Genomic DNA, 26,032 nt, shown 5'->3' on the forward strand with positions numbered 1-26,032 from the left:
CCTAGGACAACACTTACACACGCACCACGCACACAAACGCGACAAACAAGAAACAAAACCGCCGACTTAGTCCCGCTTGAAGATGTGGCGGGCCATGTCGCTGAACGAGCGGCCGCCGAACAGGAACTGGGAGCTGTGACGACCGCAGTGAGTGTAGACGTTGACAGTCTGTGAGTTCGAGGACTTGCGCTTGGACGGGCGCGGGGAGTCCGTCGAAACAGCCCTTCTGGTGGTGAAGGAGTCTGTGGAGATGGAGGAGCTGGCGTCGGAGCCGGCGCGGCTGCTCTTGGGGCGGGGGACGTCGAAGTTGGTGGTGTGGGAAGGCATTGTGTGCGTGTAAGGTTGAGCGTGAAGTTTGCTTGCTCGTTCGTTTTCTCCCAAACTTTCTGTCTTTGGAAGTTGATACAAGAGTTCAATTGCAGATGATCGATGGATTGAGGAGGACAGAGATAGACTCTTCCAGACCAGAGGGGAGAGGACCCGTCCTTAAATGCTTGAAGGGCTCGTCGAAGCCAGATGCGGCTGCACGGCTGCTGGTTCTTGGCCCATGCTGTCAACCGCTTGGTCGGCACGGATTGGCGGCGCCATGGGGCTCGGTGGTCTAGGAATGCTGTGCCCCGACTGGTCGCTTGGCCGATTTGGCCGGGTTGCCGGTCGAGGATGGACCCACATGAGGCCGGTAAGCTGGACACGGTGACCCCATCGATATGACCGAACTTGCGAATGCGAGCCGCGGGTGGGACTGGCCTCGTAAGGCAGATGTTGCAGCAGGTGGCTCCCTTGTGTGCCTCTTGTTTGCTTGTTCCGCATCCGTACGACGCCAATGGCTGATTTTACGCGGGGATCTGCGCCCTGGGCTGATCGTTTCGTGACGGCCTCAAAAACCGGTGCAATGGATGGATGATGGGTTTGAGGCCAGTCAATGTTTGCCGAAACGGGAAGTTACAGGTGTACTTGATCCTAGGAGCCTCTCATTCGTTCGACAGCGCAATGACGGACGCGAGATAGCGACCGTGTATGCATGCATCACATGAAGTTGTCTCGTGACCACGGGCGACTCTCGGTGTCGGCGAATGAAACGGTTTCTCGGCACGGCAGCGTCGTCAGCGTCGTCAGCTGCGTTGGTTTAGTCATTCCCGTCCCGCATGTTCGGACGACGCCGAAGGTTTAGCGTCTTTTGCGGGCTCTCGGCGCCGTGACACGTGACGCTCCGTTATCTTGCTGCCTGCTCAATCGGGAACACCGATAATGCTCAGGCCGTAAGGCATAACCGCATACCCACATAAGCAAGCCCCCGGCACCAGCCACAGCCACGTTCCTGACCTTGGCGTCCCGGAACCTAAGCTTACGGGTTACCCCAGATTCGGAGTCGTAGGGCTGATGGAAGGGTCGAATTGGTGAAGCTTGAACTTGGGCCGACGTGAAGATGGTGTTTCTGAAGATGATGGCAATTTTCCGGCCTGCTGCAACTGGATTTTCGATGCAGTCGCTGCGGATGTGTTCGGCGCCCGACACGTCCAAGCTCGGAGACTACCAAAGCCTCCGTTGTGAGCCTTCAACGACAACCGTCGCTAAATGAAAGCATGTCGTGGCCCGACAAAGATGGACACTGGAGAAATGACATCATTGCCGTTGATCGTTCGATGTTTGGCTCGTCTATGCGCCGCGACTTTTTGCACCCCCAAAAAGGTCGATACGCCGGCGTCGACTGTCTGACCTGTGTCTCCTCTGGCAACATAGGACGCTGTCGCACTTTCGTCTGAGTAATACCAGTCTACGTCCTTCTTCGAGTGGTACTGCGGCCACGATGATGCGACAAGTTGTGGTGGACACTCGTCACCCACTTACCCCGGGCCCGACTTTTTTAAACCTCGTGCGCGGATGAACACCGTCAATCCTTGTAGGGCGGTTGACATGCCTCAGACTTTCCGGTAGGTCGAGACGAACATCGGGCGACAGAGCCGCTGACTGTTCGTCGACGGGAGAATGTCGAAAGCCCTTCGCGAGACTGCCTCAGGTCCAAATGCCTATGCCGAGTTGAAGATGCAAGACCCAACGCGAATGAGGACCCCCCGATGTGTTCCATTAAAATCGCGGAAAGATGGATCTGACAGGCCCAAGACGGCAGTCTTGCAGCCTAAGGGTACCGAGCGCTCGGACCATTTGTGGCTGGTGGAAGCTGCACGTGAGACCCACTCGACTGATTCTCGTCCTTCCTCACCCACCCCAACCTAGTGAACGGCGCGCAACTACGCGCAACAGCGATTTTTCAGCGAAACCGATCTCATCACCAGCCGGCGGCAGTATCATATCTCGCCGTGCAATATCGTCAGCGACAGTCGTCGCCAAAACCCAGGCCAACCATCATTTTCTTCTACGCTTGGATTGATCAGCCTCCAATGGCGGCTTGCCGTACGACCACCAATACCTGACGCCCTCCGTTGTCCTTGCACACCATACTCCCTGAGCGCTAAGACGCAGGTACGGCCTTCCTTCCATGCTCCCAACTTCTCAGTAGCCGCGATACAGAAGAACCTCAATGTCATTTCCCTGCCCAAAGGCCTTCACTTGTAATAGTTGTTTTCTGCTTGTCGATGCTGACATTACCTAATCAGACTTGCTTCGCGATACCCAGGCAGCAGTAGCTCTCCGACGTGCATAACAATCAGAAGACGCGAGAGCGGCCAAACCAACCCAACCCAATCGCGCCCACCTCTGGAAGCCCCCCTCCCACCGGTTTCAAGTCACGATGCCGTCGAAACGCAAGCGCGAAATCGAGGACTTCGATCCTAATAAATCGGATTCCGATGACGAGAACTTCGAGCCCGGCGCCGAGGCACCTGCCGTCCGCAGCAAAAAGCGATCGCGCGGACCCAAAATCCAGAGGAGCGCCGGGGGCCGGCGACGCGCCAACCGATACAATGGGTCAGACATCGAGGATGACGATGATGACGACGTCTCCGACAGCCAGGACGAGGGCTCGTTTGTCTCGGAAGAAGAAGAAGACGAAGAAGTGAACGCGCCTGTCAATGCGGCCGGTCGTCGTGCAAGAAAGGCCGCGACGAAGCACAATAGCTACAAGGAGAGTGATGACGAAGAATCTGAGGATGCCGAAGAATCGGACGATGTCCTATCGGAAGATTTGCCAAAGCCCAAGAAAAAAGACAGCTTATTGATCAAGCTCAAGGTGCCAAAGACTGCCTCAACACCTGCTCCTGCTGCACCGGTCACGAGGCGATCAACTCGTGCCCGAACAGAAGAGCTTGGCGAAGAGCATGTTGAGTTGACCAACTCCGGCAAACATTCACGCCCTGCCTCGCGATCTAGAAGCCCCGAGGCCTTTGCCCGGACTCGGTCTTCCCGCTCAATTAAGGGACTTAAGAAGGGACCTGAGACAATCGAAGAGGCGACCCAGGAGAGCAGTGGTCCCCGCGTAGACGATGCCGACGTAGACGAGTTGGCCGGCGATGTTGAAGAAGCAGTTGCCGAGATTAAGGACACCGAGATGGAGGATGTCAAAGAATCGACCGAGCAAGCGGCGGCCGTCGACGTTGTTGTGGACGAGGACGACGAGGAGGATGAGGGTCCAATTACACGGCGGACGCGGGCCAAAAGAGGAAGTGGCTCTGCGGCTGGGACCGCCGAGCCGGACGCCGACGCGAAACGCGGGGCCGAAGACGATGGTCCCAAACGACGCCTAACTCGCCGGAACGGGCTTCGAAAGTCAAAATCCGTCCAAGAGCCGAGTAGCGATTTCGAGCCCGGCGAAGAGTCGGCAGAAGAAGAAGCCCACATGTCCGAGTCGCCCAAAAAGGATTCTGGTGACGGTGACGACGGTGATTTCGACAGCCCGGCTCCGCGCGGTAGGGCGGCCGCCAAGCCCAAGGGTCGATCCACCCGCAGCTCGCGCCGAGGCGCTGAGTCGGCTGAGGAAGTCGAGCTGGACCAGGACGAACTGGCCGAGGAGCTGCACGAGCTTCGACAGGACTCTCGCTCCCGCCGGACTCGACGTCCCTCGCCCGCCATTATTTACCAGGAAACGGCTTCGAAGCGACGCAGAGCGGCCGCAAAGCCGATGAACTACTTCATGCCGCCCCTCTCCGCCGTCAACCTTGAAGAAGACGCCGAAGACCCCGCCCCAACTCCCGCGCGTCGTCGCGGCGGCCGCGGAGGCGCCACTCAATCATGGGATCGTGCTCTTAACACCACCTTTGGCCCCTTTGGAGGAGGCGGTGGTGCCGGGTCGCTTCTCACTGGACCTTGGGGTGCAGGTGCTGCTGGAGGCGTCGATTCTGACAGCAGTGACGACGAGATGGGCCAACGCTCGGGCGCAGCCGGCAATGTGGGCATGACACCTACTTCGGCCGCCGCCCCGGCCGGACTCCTCCCGGGTCTCGCACAGCCTTTGGGCGGAGACGCGGGCGTCGGCGCGACCCCGAACGTTGGCAAGATCAAGAACCAGAAGGCTCTGGCAGACGCCGATCCTCTCGGAGTCGACTTGACCGTCGATTTCAATCACGTCGGTGGCCTCCAAGGTCACATTGATCAGCTGAAGGAGATGGTGCAGCTCCCCCTTCTGTACCCAGAGCTCTTCCAGAAGTTTCACGTCACGCCGCCTCGAGGCGTCCTTTTCCACGGTCCACCCGGAACTGGTAAAACTCTTTTAGCCCGTGCCCTTGCCAACTCGGTCGGCATTGGCGGTCGCAAAATTACCTTTTACATGAGAAAGGGTGCCGATGCCCTGAGCAAATGGGTTGGCGAGGCAGAGAAGCAGCTGCGTCTGCTCTTCGAAGAGGCCAGAAGGACACAGCCAAGCATCATCTTTTTTGACGAAATCGACGGTCTGGCACCTGTGCGCTCCAGCAAGCAGGAACAGATTCATGCCTCCATCGTGTCGACTCTCCTGGCCCTGATGGACGGTATGGACGGCCGCGGTCAGGTTATTGTCATCGGTGCCACCAATCGTCCTGACAACATCGACCCAGCCTTGAGAAGACCCGGCAGATTCGACCGCGAATTTTACTTCCCACTCCCCGATGTGGCCGGTCGAAAGTCGATCCTTGAAATCCATACCAAAGACTGGGGCCTCTCGGAGCCGTTCAAACAACAGCTGGCCGAGAACACCAAGGGTTACGGCGGTGCTGATCTTCGAGCCCTTTGCACAGAAGCTGCCCTCAATGCTATTCAGCGAACCTACCCGCAGGTCTACTCGTCTAAGGATAAGCTCATTGTCAACCCAGACAACATCAGCATCCATGCGACCGACTTCATGCTGTCCATCAAGAAAATGATCCCCTCGTCCGAGAGATCTGCGGGCACCGGCGCAGCTCCATTGCCTAAAGGCGTCGAGCCGCTGCTGCGGGACCAGTTCGGGTCGATCAAGAAGGCGTTGGACGAGGTACTCCCTCGCAAAAAGAAGCTGACAGCGCTGGAAGAGGCCATGTACGAGCAATTTGACGACGAGGACCAGGGGTTCGGACGTGAGGCTCTGCACCAAGAGTTTGAGCGTTCCCGCATCTTCCGCCCACGGTTCCTAATCCATGGCTTTTCGGGCATGGGCCAGAGCTACCTTTCGTCTGCTCTGCTGCACTATTTCGAAGGCGTGCAGGTCCAGAATTTTGGCCTTCCCAACTTGCTTGGCGACGGGCGGGTAAGTGATGTAACACAACCAACCGGTATCACCTCAGCTAACGTCTTGTAGCCCATGGAACAGGTCATTGTCAGCCTCTTCACCGAGGTCAAGAGGCACAAGCCCAGTGTCATCTACATCCCCAGCATCGACTCGTGGTATGCCGCCATGAAGGACACGCTGCCTTTCATCACCTTCAAGGCCATGCTCAAGTCCATTCCGCCCACGGATCCCATCCTGGTGCTTGCAACGGCGGAGTACGAGCCAGGGGAGAGTCTTGCCCCGGATCTCGTGCGAGAACTTTTCTCCTTTTCTCGCAAGAACCGGCTGCAGATCGAGCGGCCGATGCATGTGAGTATTCTTACGAGAACCATTGACATGTAGCTATGCTGACTTGGGACAGTCCAACCGACGAGAATACTTCGCCGCCATTGTCGAGCACGTTCGGAAGAGTCCGGCCGACTTTCCCGATCCCGCCAACCGAAAGAAGAGAGTTCTGGAACAGCTACCCGTTGCCCCGCCGCCGCCGCCAAAGGTACCCACCAAGGAAGAAGTCAAGGCCATGCAGAAGCGCGACCACCAGCTCCTCAACATCTTGAAGGTGCAGCTGCAGCCCATCATGGACCAAATCAACAGAAAGTACAAAAAGTTCAGGCAGCCGGTGATCACCCCTGCGCAGCTGGAGTACTTGTTCCTCGAAATGGATCCCAACTACGTTCGCCCTGACATCGTGGGCGCCGAGGACCGTCCTTTTGAAATCGTCAAGGACAAGTACGGTGATGACGTGCTGCGCGAGACAGCCACTGGCAAGACTTTCTACAACCTGGAGACCACAACCATCGAGGAACGGTTGTCGAACGGCTTTTACTGCCGACCCAAGGACTTCCTCCGAGACATAAAGTCTCTCGCGAAGGATTCCAAAAACATTGGCGACAAGGAGAGAACTCTCAAGGCGAACGAGCTCGTCAGCAACGTCGAGGTTGACGTCGCCACTATTGAGGGCAACACGAGCACCGTGGACTGGGAGGCATTGCACCAGAGACAACTGCAACGCGCCAAGGCTGCGGCCGAGAAGGAGCGGAAGAGAAAGGCCTTGCAGTCCGTCGTCGACCGCATGCAGACCGATGTAGCCGGTGGTAACGACAGCGACTCTCAAGGTCCTGTTACGCTGGGCGAGCGCATTCCCGGGTCTGCCCATGCAATGGCTCGCTTCCAGCTCATGAGCCCAGCGCCTGGCGACGCCGCCGCCGAAATTCAGCAGCCGAGCAACGGAGGACCGGAACCCTCCAGGCTGAGTGACGTGCAGATGAGCGGTGTCGACGACGATACGACACAAGACAGCTCTATGCAGCCACCGTCGCAATGGCCGCAGCAAGCGAATCTGACAACAGGCGCGACAACGGGGACCACCCAGGTGTCCCAGAGATCCGTTATCACAACAGTCCCCCCCGGGATGTCGCCTTCTGCGATCATGAACGACGCTTCCACCACGAAGACGTCAGATCCATCGGAAAGATCGACAGACAAGTGGAGCACTCAAGCAACGAACGGGTTTCATCCCGATCAATCCAGTCAGGGAGACACTTCGCAGCTGCAAGACACTCAGATACCCGCGGGCATGGGCGGTGTGAGCCAAGCTACTTCGAGTGACGATCCTTGGCCACACTCTCAGGCCCACGGTATGGCGCGTGGGGTCATCCGCCCTCCCGGCAGTCAAACATCGTCACCTAATAAGTCGAGAAGCTCAGGAGACTCTAAGCATGCCATGCCTTTGGTCAACATCCTCAACGAGTCCACCAGTGACGACATCAGAAACTCTGGCTCGTCCTCCTCGCAACAGCAGCCTGTTATACACGAGGGTCAGGTTACGCAGTTCCTCGACGAACTGACCGAGAGGACCTCGGGCTGCACCATTGAACAGCTGGAGCAGATCAACCGGGAGCTCATGGACGAGATCTGGAACACGAGACACGAGTGGAATCGTATGAAGGTTCTTAGCGACCTGACGAATGTGTTCAACGAGACAATCAGCGATATCGAGAGTATCCAGGGGCTGTTCCAACAGAGCCAGGGGTCATGAGCGGAAAGGAATTGGAGGGGATGAAGGATAATACGAATTGTAAACACAGTACATTCTCCTTGGTCTTTTTTTTTGTCGTCTTTGTTTTCTACGGCCCGGCCTTTTCCCCTCTTTTCATCCGGCATGGTGAAGAGCAAGGCTGGGCAGGGAGGGTAGAGAAGGGGAAACGGAAACGGTCTAGTTCGTGAGCGACGGGGCACACTTTTACTTTCTTGTGATGAAGTCCATTATATCGAGCACAGCCGCATCCTACTTGCGTAGCATGGGATAGGAAATAGACAAAATCGCATATCCATGACGAGCGTCCCTGAAATGTCAGCGAGTGAAGAGGTATGTCCCGCAGTGTATTCCGTTAGGGACTATGCCGACCAATCTGGTCAGCCAGACAAAATGGTTTTTGGACGGCGTGGCAGTTAGTGTACATGGTGCATGAGAGGATACGATGTGTGAGAGTATATCTTTGTCTGCTTCAGTTTTCTATGTTGAGTACACACGGGCTAACCCACTGGCCGTGGTGTCAGTCATGGACCCTGATCACTCACTACCCTGACGACTTGGTCTAGTTATTTCATGCAGGAATCGGCCCGCAGATCGACGCTTTTCGAAGCTTCTCGATTGCGTGTGCGGGTTGTTCGCTTGGTATGCCAGACATTGGATTGGTATCGAGCTGGCATGAGGCGAATAGTGGGCATATCTGACTGGGCGGGTTCCAGACGCGAGCATCCGACATTCGGACTCTCATCCTCGCCACGGCATTCCAGAAAAAAAAAGAAGAATTCGGTAATAGCGCGACACTCTCTGAATACGCCCTCTCAATGTCCTGATCTCCGTTTCCGGCAGCTGATGTCCTCACCAAGCCATCGGACTGGACAGGTGAACATTCGGCAGCTCAGTCCGGGATAAGCGTGATCTCTTTGGGGGCCTTAGGCCATTTGCGCGCTCGGCGGCAGTAATTGCTGTGTGTTGACTTGCGATCTTCTTCCTCTATCCGCCTCCATCCCGAACGTATTCAGGAACAACTCATAAGGCAAAGGACGATGACGACAAGGGGGGATAAAAAAAGGCCACGCCCGTGCGCCTGAGCAAGATGGGCAGCATTCAAGCCCACTCCAACGAGCCAGACCTTGATTGTCGAGTGTTCGTTAGTGAAGACGTGTATTTTATACAGCTGGCAGACATATTAATTGGTCCTCCCCCAATACTGACGCTTCGCCACAGCGGAACGGCCCAGGCCATTATCGAGAAACAATCGTCAAAATCGTGTGAGAGTGGAAAGCATCGTGAAACGATCTCTGCATGCAGATCGTCGACTACAAGATCGATCTTTCAAGTAGAAGTTCTGTTACTCTTTCAAGCTCATGGCGCCTTGCTCCAAGCGACGCAGCCTCAAAAAATCATCAAATCAATTGTAATAACGCCCAACGGGTATAGACACACCTAAATCAGCCTTCCCAATTCACCAATTCGCCTCTAGCCCGAATCCAGTTTCCCAGCTCCAATGCCCTCCCTTATATGCAATTACTCCGTAAAAAAAAATTACAAAAAATTGCAGCCCAGACTCGGACAACCGCCGGTCATCGCAACTTCCTTGGCGATCTGCGCCGTGCCAGCTCCTCCGTCTCTTCCCGCGAGAGGATGATGCTGTCTTCCCTTTCTTCGCCGCCGACATCCATCAAGTGCGACTCATCAAGCCACCCGGCTTCAAACGCGAACCTGACAACCTCGGCCGAACTACCAAACGCTGGCGTCCCGGCCTTGGCATCCGGGTCCAGATACTTCCACATCTCCTTGGTGACTTTCTTGAATTCCGCGACATCCTTCTTCTCGCCCTTGAATCCCTTGACCATATACTGATAAAGGTATGCGAGCCACAAAACGTTGGTGTACGGCACGTACACGTCCCACGAAAGAGGCTCGCCGCCAATACCCTTGGCATAGGGGACTTTATGAGCCGACGGTGGCAGATGACCACGTTCGCCACGCAGCAAAAGGGACCGCATTTGGCGGTAGACTTTGCACTGCGGTGCGTGGGTGCTGGTGAAGATGCTGAGATCCTTCTCGAGGTCGAGCGCAATAGGATCTGACTCTTCGACCTCCAGGTCTTCAGCTCGAGAGAGGCCGTAGTCCAGAATCGTAATATCGAGACCGGAGTAGCCGAAGTAGGGTCCTGCCTTCTTAGGGTCGCGCGTCATGGGTTCTTTTGTCTTGCGTATGCAGAGATTGCCCTCATGGAGATCGCGATGCTGCACTTGTCAGCTATGACACCCTTCTCGTCTGTTCACACCAAACATACCTCGAAGCAGGCCATCTCTTCCGCCCTAGCCAGAGCAATGGCAACATGGAAGAAGATGTCCCACAACTGACTCGAATTCTCCAGTTCAAAGTCTTCCAAGGCAGTCCCCGCATCACCCAATTCCACCACCAAGAACGTCGTGTCGGCCAGATAGCGACTCGGACTGGGATAAAACTGCAGCCTGTCCGGATCCTTGCGCTTCATCTTCCGATGGAAGCTCTGGTGCGTCTCCAGGAGACACTTGGGCGCTTTGCCCTTCACAAGGTAGCGCTCCTTGTAGATGACGAAGCCGGGAATGTCAGCGAGCCACTCGGATATGCGCAGCTCACCACGCATATCGTCTTCGGAATGCGGCTCTTCATCGACCAGACCTGAACGCTCCTGCGCCTTGGTCTGCGCCTTGATTGGTGACTCGAGGCGGATGCACTTGATGATGCTCGTGCCGCGTTCGTTACGGACTCGATAAACCTCGGCGTAGGAGGCCTCGGCTATCTTCTCAATTGTGTCTCCCGGTGGACAGACCTCTTCCCAAGTGAGAACACGGTAGCCGGGGTGAGGCGACGAGACGGGCTCGGCGACCTCGGTCTCAAGTGCTTCAACCTTGGATGCTGGGGTTGAAAGTGTCTTCTTGACTTTTGGCGTTGCCGCAGACCTGCTCGCTCTTGGGGTCTTCTTTAGTTCCCGCTTGGGAGATTCCGTCTTTGCTGGTTGTGGTGGAAGCGCAACAACAATGGAGTTGAAGTCCCTGGAAAGTTCGTCCTCAGAGGAGTAAACCTCGTCTTGGATCTCAAATCCGTGCAGCTTTTCCGTGATTTTGATGACCGAATCATCATCACTGGCTACTGAAATCGCCGCATCGGATTTTCGTGGCGGACTAGGAGGGACCTCAGCAAAGAGTCGTCTTGCCTTCGCTTTCGTCGAGGCCTTGCCATACGTGCGGGCAGCTGTGGTTCGAGCCATTGTGTGTTCGTCGAGTCTTCATTCAGCATAGGTGTGCCGAGCTTCAAGCCTTGCCATTGTCGTTCGTTGCAAATCGTCTGCAATGCGTGCCGCTGGCATCTATTGACGCTCAATGCACGTTGTCCGGACAACCAGACCAGACGACGGGCAGATCAACGGAAGGCATGTTCCTCCGCCAGCCGCTGTCGAGGACCCGCTCGGCTGGGCTCGACCGCTTTGAGATAGCAGTGTGGGGCAACGTCATTGCCCCCAGGTTCCAGAAGAGCGATGTGACTGGCTGACGACAGGTTGACGACTGGCCTAATTTCGCCTTCCGCTCCGCTGGCGATACCATACCTCCTCACAAGCTCGCAGCTTCACTGTCTGCAGTCTTGGATCTTGACACCACCGCAGCCAGCCAGCCAGCCATCCCCCCTCGACCGCAATCATGGCCGCCAACTTTATCAACGGTCTCTTTGGAGGCTCCAAATCGTCCTCTGCATCCGCAGTTCCTAGCGGAGACGCCGGTATGTGATACTCAATCGCAATCCCCAGGCAGTGTGTCCAACACCCCGTGCCGTCAAAGCTTCCCATTTCCCCTCAGCACCCACAAAAACCACCACCTCCTCAAACTGACGCAATCCGCATTCGCATACAGATTTCGCAGACTTCGCCGGTGCTCCTGATCCGTCGCCTACGCCTAGCGCTTTCACTGCTGCCCCCGGCGGCGCGACTCTTGGCGGCGGCGCGCCCCAGGCCACGGCCGTTCCCTACACGAAGTGGTACAACGTCCACGAGCGTCACTCGCTCAGCGAGTTCAAGCTCGAGGGTGCCATTCTCGCCATTAGCGCTGTCATCTTCCTTCTGCACATCATCGGCGCGCGTCTCAATCGCAAGAAGGCCACGGCCTGGGCCGTTGCTCACGCGCCGACGCTCAAGTCCGAGTTCGCCTCGGTCGGCTTCTCCCCGCGTTCGACCACCGACACCGACCCCAAGGATGCCGGCGGCGTGCTGCGCGAGAAATCGCTCTTCGAGTTCGCCAGCTACGCCACCGGTCGCCAGAATGTTGCGTTCGTCGACGTCAAGCTGACGCTTACCAAGCGCTTCAACCCGGCCTTGAGAATCGTCGAGACCGTCTCCAGCTTCTTCATGGACACCATCGAGGCCCCCCACGACTCCGTCGAGGCTACCATCTACCCCTTTGACGGCAAGGAAAACCTCACTGTTCCCTCCATCCCCGGTACCCACGAGCTGCGCAGCAAGGATAACAAGAGCACCTACGATAACTTTGTCTGGGCCATCGTCTCCAAGGACCGCATGAAGCAGGTTCGCGACGACCGTTACGACGTCTCCATCACCTTCACCAAGGACCACGCCAAGCTCCCCAACTGGGTCACTGTCATGAGCGAGAGTGCCGAGATCACGGAGCAGCTGTTGACGCCCGAGCTCATCAAGGCCGTCGAGTCTGCCGGCGATGCCTTTGACTACCTCATTGTTACCGACCAGCCCATTGACCGCCCCACTACGTAAGTCATGATAACAATTGGGTTCTCTGTTGTCCGATGCTAACAACCCAAAGCCTGGAGGAGACCACCCCTCGCAAGCGCATCTACCTTCGCTACCGCATCCCCTCCAGCAACAACTACGACGCCCTGCTGCCCATCTTTGAGTACTTCGTCCGCGCGCCTGACGCTCTCGTTTCCGGCGCCCACTTCCGCCCCGAGGTCCTGCGCAAGGTGCGCAGCGTGCGCGAGGAGACCATTGCCCAGCTCAAGAAGGCGGCCGACGCCGAGAAGGCCGAGGAGCGTGCGCTCGAGCGTGAGAAGCAGAAGAAGGCTAAGCGCGACGCCGAGTTGAGCGCTCTCGACGCTAAGGCGCAGAAGAAGTACCTCGAGAGGGAGCGCGAGCGCGACCTGAAGAAGAGCATGAAGAAGCAGACCATGCGCGGTTAGAGTAGTGGCGGCGGTCGTAATTCCTGAAAAGTAATTTCATCTCGGTATCATTCTAACCGAGGCAAAAAGGGAGTGAGGGGGCAGCGTTGTGTATGGTTCGAGGGGGTCACGCGGAGTCCGCGGTGTCAATACTACAATATGCTTGCTTGGGCTGAGATGTATACATGTACTATCACGAAGGGCGGCGCGGGAAATCAAATAGTGTTATCCTGTGCCAGTCAAAAAGACTTAATAAGCCGCCATCTCCATGCCTGTTTCCCACCCCCATCGTGCGTGTGCTGCAGGTTTGTTCCGACAGCCCACTTCACTCACTTGTCCGACGCCAGAATGCCCTCGACCCGCTTCACCTTGTCTTCGGCCGTCTGCTTCTTGTCCGTCCTGCGCAGTCCATCATCAGCCCCGATGCATTCCCGCATGCGCACTCACTGCTACTTCAGATAGACAAACCTCGAACCGACGCGCATCGACGACTGGATCCTGACGACGCCGCTCTGGTGGACCAGGGAGTGCGCCTGGCCGATGACGCGGAAGACGTCATCCCAGCTTCCCTCTGGGTGGGTGGGAAGAGACATTTCGTCAGCTTTGTTCACACACAAAACACACATACGCACACACAGACACAGACACACACACACACACACACTCTCTCTCTCTCTCTCTGTGTGTATGTATCTCGGAAACCCCGCCCACTTCATTCAGTATAGGACAACAGCGAACTCACCGACGGTCGTACCGGCCGAGTGCATCGTGTACTTGAGCCCGCTCGCCTTCAGCAGGCGCTGAACCTGGGCGACCTCGTTGGCGACGGAGACGCTGCCCGTCCCGACGGGGATCAGGCAGAAGTCGCAGTACGCCGTCTCGGGCGTAGGGATCTTGGAGTAGTCCTCGGTCGACATCGTGGGCTGACTTTGGGTGGTAAGTGCTGGGTGTGGTCGGTTAGACTAGATTAGATTGGCAACTAGCTGTCAAGAGGAGTTGGAGACCAAAGATGGCTGAGACTTGCTACTGTCGAAAACAATGAGAAGAGGAAGAAAAAAAATGAGTGAGGTAGAGAAAGCGGGAGGGATATCTGAGATTGCTCGTGATTTGTTGGATTAGAAACTCCTCTTTCCGTGTCCCCTCCACGGCGATGAGGTAAAGCCGCGCAGCTCACACGAAGTGTCGTTGACTCGGGAGGGCAGGAGCGGGCAAGCTTTCATTCCCAATCGGGATTAGCGGCATCGCCACTTTGTACTGCATATCCGACGCAACACCCGTCTCATACCCCCCCTTACCCCCCTCTCCCCCCGTCTGTACCTACCCAATTCACCAGCTCGCTGATCTGCCAGACCGTTGGTTGTTCTTGTCTCACTGGAGCGTCTTGTTAAAGAAAATTTATTCTGCTTGTCACCCACTACTTGGCGTGACGATCACCCGCAAGTTCGACACCCCCCTCCAAGCACGGGAAACCTTAAAAGCGGCCGATTCCCACAAAAGACGATCTCTCAACTACCTACCTACCTAACGACCGAGACATCACGTTGACGCAATGTCTTACGTTTCACTCGGGATCGGGGACGGAGCCACTGCCTTGAGATGAACGTCGTGCCATTAAAGGCAGAGTGGTGCGGCCACGTGGACTATGACTGCGAGCGACCCGGCTGCCAGCACCGGGTTCAGCACGAGCATGATACAAAGGCAAGCTATGTATACCAAACCCTCTTGACCTGACCCCGACCCGATCTCCAAGTTCAGCAACCAACCAACCGCTGCGTGTCTTTCACCCCTCCATCATCAAGGTCCTCTCAGTTTCCGCCCTTCTTCTTCTCCTTCTCCTTCTTCTTGGTGGCGTCGCAGCTCTTCTTAGGCTTCGTGGCCGTCGCGTCGCCGGCCCCCTTCGCCGCACCGGCATCCTTCGCCGCACCGGCATCCTTCGCCGCACCGGCCCCCTTCGCCGCACCGGCATCCTTCGCCGCACCGGCATCCTTCGTCGCGCCGCCGCCGCCGCCGGTGACCTCAAACTTTGTGCAGTCGTCCTGCGCGCCGCGCTGCGCGACGGGCATGATGACGGGCTGGTGGTTCGCCGCCGCGATCATGGTGCACACGCGGTACGTGCCCGCCGGCAAGCCCCCGTCGACCACGGCCTGCAGCAGTCCCTTGCCGTTGCCGTCGTCGTCGATGCCCTTGAAGAAGGCGAACTTGGTCGGGTCCGGCGGCGTCGTCGACTTGAGGGAGCCGATGTCCTGGATCGTCACGTGGCAGTGGCCGATGATGTCGCCGGAGCTGTCGAGGTCCTGCGGCGCCGTGTAGTAGTTGGTCGTCGGGTTGACGAAGACGCCGGCCTTGAGGTGCGTAGTCTGCACCGACACGTTGAACGTCTTGCCGGCCTCGACCGTCGTGCCGGGCTGCGGGTTCGTGATCATGGCCGAGATCATGTTCTTCTGCGCGGGGATCTTGCCCTGGGGCACACCGCTGCAGGACCCGGCCGTGATCTGCTGCCCATTGGTGATGGTTTGGCCCTCGCAGAAGTTGATGAAGTTGTTGGGGTCGCTGATGGTGGTTCATGTCCCGCGTTAGCCCCGACACTCTCTGCTGAACTGCCCGGACCCGAGGATGGGAAAAGGTACGTACGTCTCTGACTTGGCCTGTCCCGCCTTGATCCCGTCCGTCCCGGGCTCCTGGCCGGTGAGGGCGCTGGCGCTCTGGATGAGGTTTGAGTTCAGGCAGCTCGACTTGGCCTGCTTCTGCTGCCTCGGCAAGACCCCCAAGCCAAAACCGCCACCGGTGGACGAGGAGCCGGGCACGGTCAAGCCATGAGTCAAGGTGGCCGTGGCGGCGAGGATCGTCGTGAGGGCGAGCGGATAGATCATCTTGGCGGTCGACTGTAGGGTTGGGTTCACTGCTTGGCGGCTGTGTATATATTACAACGAACTCTTTCTTGAATCAATAAATAAAAAAGTAACTGTGTCAAACAAACGCAGCTTGCACAGCAATCTGGGTGTCGACTAGATTGAAACGAATGAATTAGAAACGAACGGGGGGGTGAGGAAGAACGTATGTGAGTATCGAAAGGGAGAGACCCGGACCACGATGAGAGAACCGTGGCCGGGCGCCCTACGACGACTTATATATACCAAAGGGGGGAGCGGGCAGGGGAGGGATGAAGAGGAAAACAAGCTTCGCAGCCTCAAAGTAGGGCTTGCCGACCACCCGAGTCCTTCGCGCTCATTTCCTTGCTTTAAAAAGGGAGGGGGGAACGAGTCTCGGGGGGTTGTTGACTCAACAAGCTTTTCCGCGGCCCTCACATCGTGTGTCCCAGCCGTTTGGGAATCGAGAAAGGAGGTTTGGGGGGGGGGGGGGGGGGGGGGGGCAAAGTCTCGGCCGCATATCGCGGCTTGAAAGGCTGCCATCTGATCCGTGATCAACTGCAGCGCACCCCCCGAATCCGTTGACAGGGGGCGCAGTCGGGAACGCGCTAGCGGCAAGTTGAGACGAGTGGTGGGCTCTTTTTCGTGATCGCATACATCGTACCGTGTGGTTTGAAAGCATCATTTGGGGAGAGGGGGGAGGGGGGGGGGATGCTCGAAGGCAAGGATTCGGTGTCGGAGACGGAGGCTTGATTCCATACGCACTGTTTGGGAGGTGGCCCAGAAGGGAAATCTTGATATCCTCATCAGCGGCCAGAACAGATGCGGGGCAGGGATCCTGGGGGGTTGATCTGAGGGCCAAGAGTTGATGTGACATGCTGATCCGAAACATCGTGCTCGTCGAAAAAAAAAAAACGAAAAGAGAAAGGGCCGCCTTTTCCGTTCGGCTCTGTTCGGCCCTAGGCCCTGGCACGCTTCAGTCTTGAGATAGCGGGAACTCTGAGCCCGGCCGCCCGCAGAGGGGGGGGCTGGTTGTCTGATACGTTTGCAGGAGAGAGAGAGAGAGAAAGACATGGTTGTCGCTGTTGTCGAACCACGGCTCTCCCGACGATGCACACGTTACCAGATGACAGGTATACGTGTGGTGTGGTGTATATATGTGCGGGCCGCCCTGCCGGTTTACCGTGAAAGGGGGCAGACAGTCAACTCTGCGCCCTGCTTGATCATCACACGTGGTCAAGAAGGAACGTCGATCAAAATATTGGCTTGAGTTTTACTTTTGATATTGTCAGGGGCTATGGCTTCATGCCTTGCCCAAATTCCATCCCATATCGATACTCTTATCCTAACCCCCTTTCGTTGGGGGAGGTGTCATTCGTCGTCAAGGCCCTTACTCTGAGGGGCTTCTGGTCCAAGCACGTCGTCCGTCAAATCGCGGGGTCCCGGTTCCCCCAATGTGTGCGTGATGAGAGAGTTTAGGAAAAAAAAGAGGGGAAAAAAAAGGATAATACAATAAACAAGAAGGTTCGTCGTGGTTTGAACATTTCTGTTGTTGAACATGCCTCCTGCCCAACGGTCGTCGGCTCACACAAAACGCCATCGCTATGCATTTTCCGCCGTAACACAACCAAAGAAATAAAGAAGGAAACGAGAAAAAGGAAGACGAAGAAGAGAGAAGAGGCAAGAAGTAGGTATGGATCCGTGTGTTCGTCTGAAATTATCTGCTCCCCATGCTTTCTACACATGGAAATCTGACGAGAAACGTTCAGTCAGCGCTCGGACGGGCCCTTAGAACAAGAAGAGGGCGGCCGCGAGGAAGGCGACGAGGGCGCCCGTCTCCATGCCGGGGGACCTGCCGGCGGATTTGGCACTGCTCGAGCGGGCCGTCGCGCTGTTGCTGCTGCTGCGGCCCGAGATGTCGGACTCCGAGAGGCCGTTGAGCGAGTCGGCGGTGTCGATGGCCGGGCCCTTGTCGAAGAAGTCGACGAGGACGAAGACGGGCTTGACGCCCCACTCCGCCTTGCAGGTCCGGGCGTGCAGGCCGAGGGCACCGGCGGTGGTGGTGCTGGCCGAGTTGGTGGTCTCGATATCGCTGACATCCGGGATGAGGATGTCGGCGGCGAGGATCTGGTACTGGAAGTGGTTCATCAGGGGCAACATGTTGGCCGAGACGGCGGCGGTGGCGGACGAGTAGGTCGAGGGGCGGTCGACGGTGCAGTTGAAGCCGGCAGCCGAGGTGACCTCGTAGTCGGTCTCGAAGACGTACGAGAACTCGGGCAGAAGGTAGGGATAGTTAGCATCGGCGGTGATGGAGGCGACAAAGGTGACGAGGCGGGTGTCGGCGTCGATCATGGTCTGCAGGGTGGGCCAGTTCGAAGTGGCCGAGGATGACGAGGGCTTGTAGCCGTACTTTGCGATGCCGGACGACTCAAAGACCTTGCCAAAGGCCGAGGCCGCTTGGTTGTCCGAGTTGACGAGGAGGATGGTGACGACTTCGTTGGTGTGCTTGTCCATCCAGTCTTTGACGGCCGAGAGCCAGTTCTCAAGGGTGCCGGCGTCGAGCAGGCTGCAGGTGGTGTGGCAGAGCTGCAGGACGTTGCCCGAGGTACCGTTAACGAGGTGGACCTGGGCCTGGAGCAGGCGCAGGCCCGAGTTGAGGGCGACGGTGGCGTTATGGTACTGGTTGCCGGCGATAGAGTTCTGGGTGCTGGCGTCGCGGAGGAAGGCGCTGTCGTGGGCGCCCATGTGGGTGATGTTGTTGTACTTGCGGCTGCAGAGCGAGGGCGAGTTGTTACAGGCCGTCGTGTTGGAGGACTCGGCGGAGACGGTTGTCGAGTCGACGGCCGCTGCTGTTGAGTCCGATGGGAGGGCATAGACTGCTGCCGTCGAAGCGAGGACGGCCGCGAAAGCTTTGCGGAGTGAGAAGACCATGTTGGCGATGGTGTATGTACTCTTGTGTTGTGATGTGATGTGATGTATGAATGTCTCGTGCGTGAGTGTGCGTGTGTGTTTGTAAGACAGAAACCTAGATTCCCAATGAACCAAGACCTTGAAGCCTGATGCCTCGTCGCCTAAATAAATTTCGAGCGTGAGAGTGAGACAGACGGTGAGGACGGAGTGACGATCGACGGGGCGTTGCTCTGCACCAGGCACACACACACAACAACAACAACAATAACAACGACAATGAGGTGGTTGGCGAGATGGAAAACAGGGCAAGAGAGAGAAACAGCGAGGTCGGAGTCGATGGAGTAGGGCCAGACGGGAAGTAGGTTGCGTGAGCAGGGCAACGAGAGACTGGATGATACCGGACAAGGTAGTATAAGTGACGATCCGCGAGAGAGTGCGGGATATGATGTATTATCCACCGTGGACAGGAGTGCCGGATCCTCCCAGTCTTAATATGCACGGCACATGGGAGAGGATCTTCACGGTACCTGTGGGGAGGGGCAAGGAGGGAGAGAAGAAGAGAACTCTTGGATGTTTCCTCTCTTAGCTCTGCTCCTCTCGCCGTGGGCCGTAGACACCCCTCCTCCCAATGACCGATGGGGACTAGAGAACATCAGACAGACGGACAGACAGACAGATGCGGATCAAGCACCAAGCACCAAACACCAAGGCCCGAGAGCAAAGGGTGAAGGCTGAAGGCTGAAGACGTTGGACCCTGTTGGTTGCGCGGCCCCCCCCAGTCAGTCCCCTCGTCCCTCGTGGGGGCGCTCCGGGCGTGTGGGCGGGCTGCATGGCGGCATGGCGCAGTCGCTGGATTCGTACGAAGTATTCTGTACGGACACGAATGTGCACTATTTGCCCGTCTGGCTATCCCATAGGCTACCCGTACAATGGCGGCATTTCTCTCTCTCTTTCTTCATCCATGTTTTACTTCTGTCCAGCGCCACTAGCAGCCACTCTATTTTTCGACAATTGTCCCATGCTCGCCTACAGCCCGGGGCCGTAGGCGTGTACGTGTACATCTCACCTCACAGGATTACACAGCCCGCCGCCCCCCCCAGCGACACTTGAAGCATGCATCGGTCCAAGTCCGGGTCAGCAGAACGACGTTCCGTGCAGTGCAGCATGAGCGACGTTTTATCCAATACCAACACCGAGCACGAGCCCGTCGCTAAGGTGCTTTAGGGTGCTGCGCAGTAAGCCCGAGACGGGGCTAGAGGGAGGGAGGGAGAGAGATAGGGTGGACTCGCTATGCTGACGGACGCGGGACAACGACGGCTCTCATTCCTCGAGGATGTGGCGTGCGTGTCATCTTTTACCTGTCACCTTTTCCCACTCTGACCGACTCCACGGACTTGAGACGAGTCCCAGCCCGGCGAAGAGAGAGAGAGAGACAAGAAACTGAAGATGAAGAAAAAAACAAGGCACATGGGGAAAATGGTTCTCGCCGTCTCATCCTTCAAATCCTGGACGAGGAGTGCCCCTGATCAAGCCGTCCCCAAGTCAGCCGAATCACCACTAAAGGGATTTGTCCTCCATTATTGTGCGGTGAATGTTTTCGTCAACCACTGATCCATCCAAGGTGAGGGCGGAAGAATGTGAAGTGAAGTGAAGTTGCAGCCGCACGCCCAGGGCTTGTCGAAAGTGCTTGTGCTTTAGGCCAAGAAGAGTTACCCCTAATCCCGAAACTCTCACCCTTCAACCTTTAACGACACACACTGACAACCTGACACACACACACGCACACACACACACACCACCACCACCCCCTTGCCTCATCAGACTTCCCGTCTAGCTTTCGGCGCCGTGACCGCCTCGAAAGCATGCTTACTCGGCATGGGCAACCAAGAGAGCAGACTTCCTCGACGATCTGCGTTGTCCGAGGTTGGCGGGACGTTTCTCTGGGGCTCCATGACGTAGCTTCGCAGAGAAAGCGCCAAGATTGAAGAGAAGGGGGTCCATTTCAATGATCCATTTCGATGGGGAAACACACGGGGTGAAGGCCCATCCACAGCCTCTCGATTTTTTTCGTCTTCCATCGCCGTCCTCGATCTTAACCACGGCTGCAACTCCCAGGCTTCGGAACCCCCAAACCCAGCCAACCTTTTTTTTCTTTTCGACAATTGCGGGCAATGTATCTGGAACCGAGCAGATCGCCCGTGGGGAAATACTCAGGCTAGAGAGAGAGAAAGAGAGAGAGAGAGAGGACGCATAGAGATACACTGCTTCGCGAACCAACCGACCTCGGGGAGAAAAGCGAGGCTGACTCGTGCTATATGGATTTGTCGCCTTCTTCCTGTATTTCCTACCCTCCACGAATGCCTGGCCGTTGCCTGGCGGATGGGCAGCAGCGAGAAAATTGGAGAACCCAAGAGAAGCAGGCACGCGAGTCCGCCCCCAACTTTTGCGGTGTTGATCACCACATAAGGACCAGAGGAAAGAATGAGCGGCGGTTGGCGTGCTGTCGATCGTGCGTGTGTGGGTGTGTGCGTGCCCAGTGTTCCAGAATGCATCGAGCAATTCCACTGCCCCCCCCCCCCCCCCAACTTTCGCGCTAGTCAATGGTGATGCAGGAGAAGAAAAAAGAAGAAAAGAAAAAGAGGGAGGGAAAAAAAAGCCCCCAGTTGCCCAGCCACGAAAGCCACGAAATCCCGTCACCGAGTGCAAGGGGAGCCCATTATAAACAATCAATGTTGTCTACCCAAAATGCCCATCGACGGCAGGAGGAAGCGAGCCGGTGATGATGGGTTTGGTGGATCAACTCACGGTGCCAGACTTGTTTGACAGGGAGAGGGAACATCAGCGGAAACAGCCATTTGCACGCTAGCAAATCAAGTAGGCTTGACCCAACCCACGGTCATGTCCAAGGCAGTGTAAGTAAAGGATACGGACATAAGGTACTGGGGCATCGATCTGTAGTCGATAGGTATCTGTACAGATACTTGGACCAAAAAGCATTCCGCAGTAATCCCGACGAGACCAACAGGGGTCGCCCAGCCAAGATCGTCCCGGTGCTATTTTTGAAACCCATGTCTCCTCCGTCTCTATCGCTGTCACTGTCCGTCAGTCCCATCTGTCTGTCACTTCGTCTGTCGTCTCCAGCCTCCTCCCCTACCGACATGGGAAAAAGACAGGCAGGCCATAGACATGCTTATTTCCCATCACCATACTCCCATGGTCTGGAACCCGGGGCGAGCTGGCCTCGCTGTATCTCTCTCGCACCATCCCACGTGACGCGCATTCCAACAACCAAGAGACCCTCGCTGTGAAACACGCCAAACAAACGACTGGAACTCCTGGTCCCCCTTGCCCCTCCCGAGCTAAAGGTGCCAAGGGCAGGAACAAAGCAAATAAAAAACACACATACACACACAAAGGCCCTCGTGGCCTGGCAGTCCGTCCTCTTTGCGGAGAGGGGGGGGGACAGAGGCTAGATACGCACGACCATTTCGCCTTCGGCACGCGGACTTTTGGTTCGTCACTTCTCTCTCTGTCTCTCCTCGAGAGTGCGAAAAGATGAGCTATGGCTAGCGAACGCCTCGTCCAGCGTCGCCCACGTCGTCGCCGTCGTCGTCCGAGCGGAATACCCCGTCTCTTGAAACCCCACCAGGCTGATCTCTTCGACCCGTGGTCCTGAACCCTCTGGCTTGTGTGAGTGTGGGAAGAAAGCCCACGGCAGTCCCGCGTCTAACTGCGCCTGCAGTCCGGTTCCAAATGGACCGGGCAGCAGCCATTGAATGGATGGTGCAAAAGAGTCGACACGGACATCTCGTATCGTCCGCGTAATTGCCAATATGGATGGCCACAAGATGCCTGTCAGTCAGTTGTTCATGTGGGATACCAGGCAAGAGACAGCGTGCGTCCGGGAGGCCGCGTCCACTTCGGGGATGCCAAGCCACGCTGACACACACACACACACACACACACACACACACACACACACACGAGAGCACACTCGATCGTCTTGCCAATCAGCCAATGCCACTATGAAGCCCTCTGCGCGCAACAAGGGAATACTGCCACGCTTTCACGTACTGCCCAAGCCGTGTTCGGTGCTTGCTCTCATTTTCATCTTTGATTCTCCCCTTTTTACATCTGGCCGAATGCTGATATGCGCCAACGACAAGATCACTCTCCCTATGTTTACCGCCTGTTCATCGTCGTGCCCTCTTCCACGACACCGAGACACCTGCCCGTGGTATTGGCCCCCCGGTGCTCTGACCTTTTTGCCAGATGTTCTAGCTCGGCCCGGCCCAATTAACCTTCACACCCTCTTGGCTCCCGTCCTTTACTCAGGGTCCGGCGCGAACCCAGACTCCGATCCGGCCTGTGCCGCCTCCATGTCTTTGAGCGCCTTCTGGCCCTCCTCCGTTGTGGCGTCGATGATCTGCTCCTCCAGGCTCAGGATGCCGGCCTGTCATTCGAGGTTTCGTCAGAAGATGCTCACTAAACCAAACATGTCACACACAGGATAGAGCATCACTTACGTCGCCCAGCTTGCCGACAATGTCCTCGGCCTCGTCCACCTTCATCTTACCAAGCACCTCGTTGACTTTGTCCAAGCTGCCGCTCTCCAGGGCCTTCTGGAACTCCGGGCTAAAGCCCTCAAAGATCTCCCGTCCCTGTTTGACGGCCGCGTCATCGCTGTCCTTGGGCGGAATCGTGATCTTGATCTCAGTGCCGGGCTCCACCGCGTGCAGCTGGATCTGCTCGACCCCCTCGGGCTCGTTGGCCCGCTCCTTGACAATCTCCCGCGCCCGGTTCCTGATCTTGCCGTACGTGTCCTGGACGTCCTTGAAGAACACCTCCTGCGCCTGGTGTCCCCGCGTCGTGATGCGCTTGAAAAACATGCTGACGCCGTCCTTACCGAGCGCCCGGCAGTACTGCAGCAGTAGCGCCTGGTGCACGCACTGTCGGCAGTAGTCGTCCTTGCCCTCGAGGGCGGCGTCGAACGCGAGCACGAGGAGTCCGTCCGTCTCCCGCTCCGTCAGGATCTGCGGGTTCTTGGACAGGTACGACAGGCTGGACGCGTAGTCGTTGGGCTTGATCTGGGCAAATGTCTTGGCCGCCGGGGACGCCTCGATCTCCTCGTCATCGTCATACGACGTCGTCGACTTGGCCGGCAGCGACTGCGTCATGTCAAAGTTGGGGTTCAAGAGCTCCGGCTTGCGCTCCTCCTCCTTCTTCTCCGTGTCCTTGGACTTGCTGACGTGCGAGCTGTCGAAGCCCGTGTGGATGCCCTCGCTTGTGATCTTGCGACCCTCCTCCTTCTCCAGCTCGGCCAGCTTCGCCAGCAGCTCCTTCTGCAGGTTCTGGACCTTAGTAAGGTGTCCCTCGACGCCCTCGAGCATGCCCTGGTAGCGGTTCTCGGGCTTCTTCTCGTCCAGCTCCTTGTTCACCTGGTCTAGCAGCACTGCCATCATCTTGGAGAAGCTCGGCAGCGGTTCCGAATCGGCGTGGATACCCTCGGGGCGCGGGGGCGGTTGGTCATCCTCGGGCCTTCCGGCGGACTCCATGACGGCCTGGAAGGCGACCTCGCCGGGGTTGCGGGTCTCGGCCTCGGAGGCGTGGGACTTGAGGGCGTCGAGCAGCTTGGATATGCGCTTCATCAGGCCATCGTTGATGATACGCTCGTACTTGAGCGTCTCGATCTGGTGCTTGCGCTGGAGTCGCTCCTGGTGGATCTGGTTCTGCTTCGCTCGGATGAAGGACCGCTTATCGACGTTGGGGTGGACTTCGACGTCCGAGTCGTCGCTGAGCTCCAGCGCGTCCTAGGGTGTTTCCCAGTTAGTAAGTGCGGTTGGCGTTATAGCGACCACGACGGGGTACAGCGATTGAGTAACATACCCATTTGCTGTAGTCGACGGGCATCTTGTCAGTGGTTTGTCGTTGGGATGTTGATGCTTGCGTGCCTGCAGCGGATGCGGGCCTCGATCGTTGAGGTGATGACTATCGAGACTATGTTGTTTTGTGGAATGTTCTGGATTTTGCCCGACAGTGAATGGCGAATGGCTGTTGTTGTTTGGCAGTCGCAGCTGGTGCAGAGCCAGTACGGAGCATCACAAGTGCGGGGCATTACCCCGCCGTCTGGTGCTGTAATTATCTGCTAGTTGCAGCTGAGCTCAGCTATGAGGTCAGCAGGGACTCGTGCAACCTGCGTTTTTTTATCCAACTAACACACCACCACAACATACCACAACACACAGCATCACTTGAGAAGGGTTGGATCGCTGGTACTGGTTCTGGTGCTGGCTTTGGCTCTGACTCTGTGGATGTGTCCCTAAGTACCTACCTATCCAACCGTTCTCAGATAAGAGCATCACAACTCGATGAGCCTACCAGGTTCAAACCCCTCTTTGATAACTCTCCCAGGCCCAACATATCCCCTCTGGTTGCTCACAATCCTAACTCCCTCCACTACAACGTCCGTCGAGTAATGCGTATGTCCAAACACCCAGCATCCTACGCGACTCCAGTCTTCCCCGTCCTCCATGATCCCCGTCGCGAAAGCCGAAGACCACGGGCTGCCTCTGTGCTGAGGCTCCGATGTCCCCTCTAAAGATGGCGCGTGGTGCGTCGCAACAATCACCCTTCTCTCCTTGGGCATCTCTCTCAGCTGGCCTTTCAACCACTTCACATCTGCGACGTGAGCTCTGTTGTGTGTTTCGACGCCCCAGCCCTCGATATGCTGAAAATCTTTGACTCTCCCCACAACTGCCTCCTTCGCTTCCTCCGGGACCATGGTCCACAGCGTGCACCCGATAATGGTCGTGTTTGTACCAGGGATATCGAACCGGCGCCGGTGTAGAACGTGAAGTCTGCCCCCGAGTGACGGTTCGGCCTCGAGCTCCTTGGCCCTGGCAAGTGTGGTGTTGTGGTCGAGACCGTGGAACTCGTGGTTCCCTAGGACGAGCAAAACGGCAGCGTAACGTTCTGTCTGACGCCGGATGAAGCTCAGGTATTCCTTGTAGTCGGCCAGGCTCCCAACATCTCCAGACAGTAGCAAATAGGGTGCTGTGACAGGGAAGTCAAACGTTACGTAGTTGCCGGTGGCTTCCAGGTGCAGATCTGACATGAACTGGACACTGCCAGAAGATGACCCCCCCTTGGCCATAAGTTTGGCGTGGTGGTCTTTGTAGAAAGGGAGCAAACAGTCCCTGGCTGTTGTAATGCTTCTTGCAATGATGCTTTAGACAAGCACATTTGCCTGCCAGAATGCAAGATCTAGGTGCGGAAGAAAGGAAGAAAGGAAGAAAGGACAGAGCTAAGTCAGGTTGCCCGCAGCATTATCTAATCAGACTCCCACAATTTGACAGTTGAAGGCGTGCTCACCAGAGAGCAACA

General features: G+C 56.9%; 9 protein-coding genes across 9 annotated transcripts; 2 read left to right on the forward strand and 7 right to left on the reverse strand.

The window, feature by feature from the left end:
- On the reverse strand, positions 1-519 carry CDEST_01168 (uncharacterized protein). Its single transcript, XM_062917327.1, has one exon. The coding sequence runs from the start codon at positions 325-327 to the stop codon at positions 67-69; it is 261 nt and encodes an 86-aa protein (XP_062773378.1). The 5' UTR covers positions 328-519; the 3' UTR covers positions 1-66.
- Positions 520-2,234: 1,715 nt separating this feature from the next.
- Positions 2,235-8,006, forward strand: CDEST_01169 (Putative ATPase family AAA domain-containing protein ATAD2). The gene is made up of 4 exons (XM_062917328.1): positions 2,235-2,481; positions 2,616-5,650; positions 5,702-5,980; positions 6,033-8,006. Exons 2-4 carry the CDS (start codon positions 2,750-2,752, stop codon positions 7,707-7,709), a joined length of 4,857 nt encoding a protein of 1,618 aa, XP_062773379.1. The 5' UTR covers positions 2,235-2,481; positions 2,616-2,749; the 3' UTR covers positions 7,710-8,006.
- A 1,123-nt stretch (positions 8,007-9,129) lies between these two features.
- Positions 9,130-11,035, reverse strand: CDEST_01170 (Putative serine/threonine-protein kinase haspin). The gene is made up of 2 exons (XM_062917329.1): positions 10,003-11,035; positions 9,130-9,952 (listed from the first exon to the last, which is right to left on the reverse strand). Exons 1-2 carry the CDS (start codon positions 10,960-10,962, stop codon positions 9,284-9,286), a joined length of 1,629 nt encoding a protein of 542 aa, XP_062773380.1. The 5' UTR covers positions 10,963-11,035; the 3' UTR covers positions 9,130-9,283.
- Positions 11,036-11,225: 190 nt separating this feature from the next.
- Positions 11,226-14,101, forward strand: CDEST_01171 (Putative PAT complex subunit CCDC47 protein). Its single transcript, XM_062917330.1, has 3 exons — positions 11,226-11,468; positions 11,600-12,467; positions 12,521-14,101. The coding sequence occupies exons 1-3, from the start codon at positions 11,390-11,392 to the stop codon at positions 12,891-12,893; spliced, it is 1,320 nt and encodes a 439-aa protein (XP_062773381.1). The 5' UTR covers positions 11,226-11,389; the 3' UTR covers positions 12,894-14,101.
- Positions 12,997-14,006, reverse strand: CDEST_01172 (Putative thiamine-binding protein). The gene is made up of 3 exons (XM_062917331.1): positions 13,615-14,006; positions 13,341-13,443; positions 12,997-13,271 (listed from the first exon to the last, which is right to left on the reverse strand). The coding sequence occupies exons 1-3, from the start codon at positions 13,787-13,789 to the stop codon at positions 13,202-13,204; spliced, it is 348 nt and encodes a 115-aa protein (XP_062773382.1). The 5' UTR covers positions 13,790-14,006; the 3' UTR covers positions 12,997-13,201.
- A 115-nt stretch (positions 14,102-14,216) lies between the features above and the next one.
- CDEST_01173 (uncharacterized protein) lies at positions 14,217-16,166 on the reverse strand. Its single transcript, XM_062917332.1, has 2 exons — positions 15,504-16,166; positions 14,217-15,422 (listed from the first exon to the last, which is right to left on the reverse strand). Exons 1-2 carry the CDS (start codon positions 15,740-15,742, stop codon positions 14,678-14,680), a joined length of 984 nt encoding a protein of 327 aa, XP_062773383.1. The 5' UTR covers positions 15,743-16,166; the 3' UTR covers positions 14,217-14,677.
- A 1,361-nt stretch (positions 16,167-17,527) lies between these two features.
- Positions 17,528-18,670, reverse strand: CDEST_01174 (Putative PLC-like phosphodiesterase, TIM beta/alpha-barrel domain superfamily; the record flags this gene model as incomplete). The annotated part of the gene is made up of 1 exon (XM_062917333.1): positions 17,528-18,670. One exon carries the CDS (start codon positions 18,668-18,670, stop codon positions 17,528-17,530), a length of 1,143 nt encoding a protein of 380 aa, XP_062773384.1.
- A 4,044-nt stretch (positions 18,671-22,714) lies between these two features.
- Positions 22,715-24,706, reverse strand: CDEST_01175 (Putative cdc37 domain-containing protein). Its single transcript, XM_062917334.1, has 3 exons — positions 24,536-24,706; positions 23,176-24,459; positions 22,715-23,102 (listed from the first exon to the last, which is right to left on the reverse strand). The coding sequence occupies exons 1-3, from the start codon at positions 24,557-24,559 to the stop codon at positions 22,977-22,979; spliced, it is 1,434 nt and encodes a 477-aa protein (XP_062773385.1). The 5' UTR covers positions 24,560-24,706; the 3' UTR covers positions 22,715-22,976.
- Positions 24,707-24,878: 172 nt separating this feature from the next.
- CDEST_01176 (Putative calcineurin-like phosphoesterase domain, ApaH type, metallo-dependent phosphatase) lies at positions 24,879-25,896 on the reverse strand. The gene has a single exon (XM_062917335.1). It carries the CDS (start codon positions 25,800-25,802, stop codon positions 25,008-25,010), a length of 795 nt encoding a protein of 264 aa, XP_062773386.1. The 5' UTR covers positions 25,803-25,896; the 3' UTR covers positions 24,879-25,007.
- Between the last annotated feature and the right edge of the window lie 136 nt (positions 25,897-26,032).

The sequence above is a fragment of the Colletotrichum destructivum genome, chromosome 1 (assembly GCF_034447905.1).
Source record: "Colletotrichum destructivum chromosome 1, complete sequence".
In the NCBI taxonomy this organism is placed as follows: Eukaryota; Fungi; Ascomycota; class Sordariomycetes; order Glomerellales; family Glomerellaceae; genus Colletotrichum; species Colletotrichum destructivum.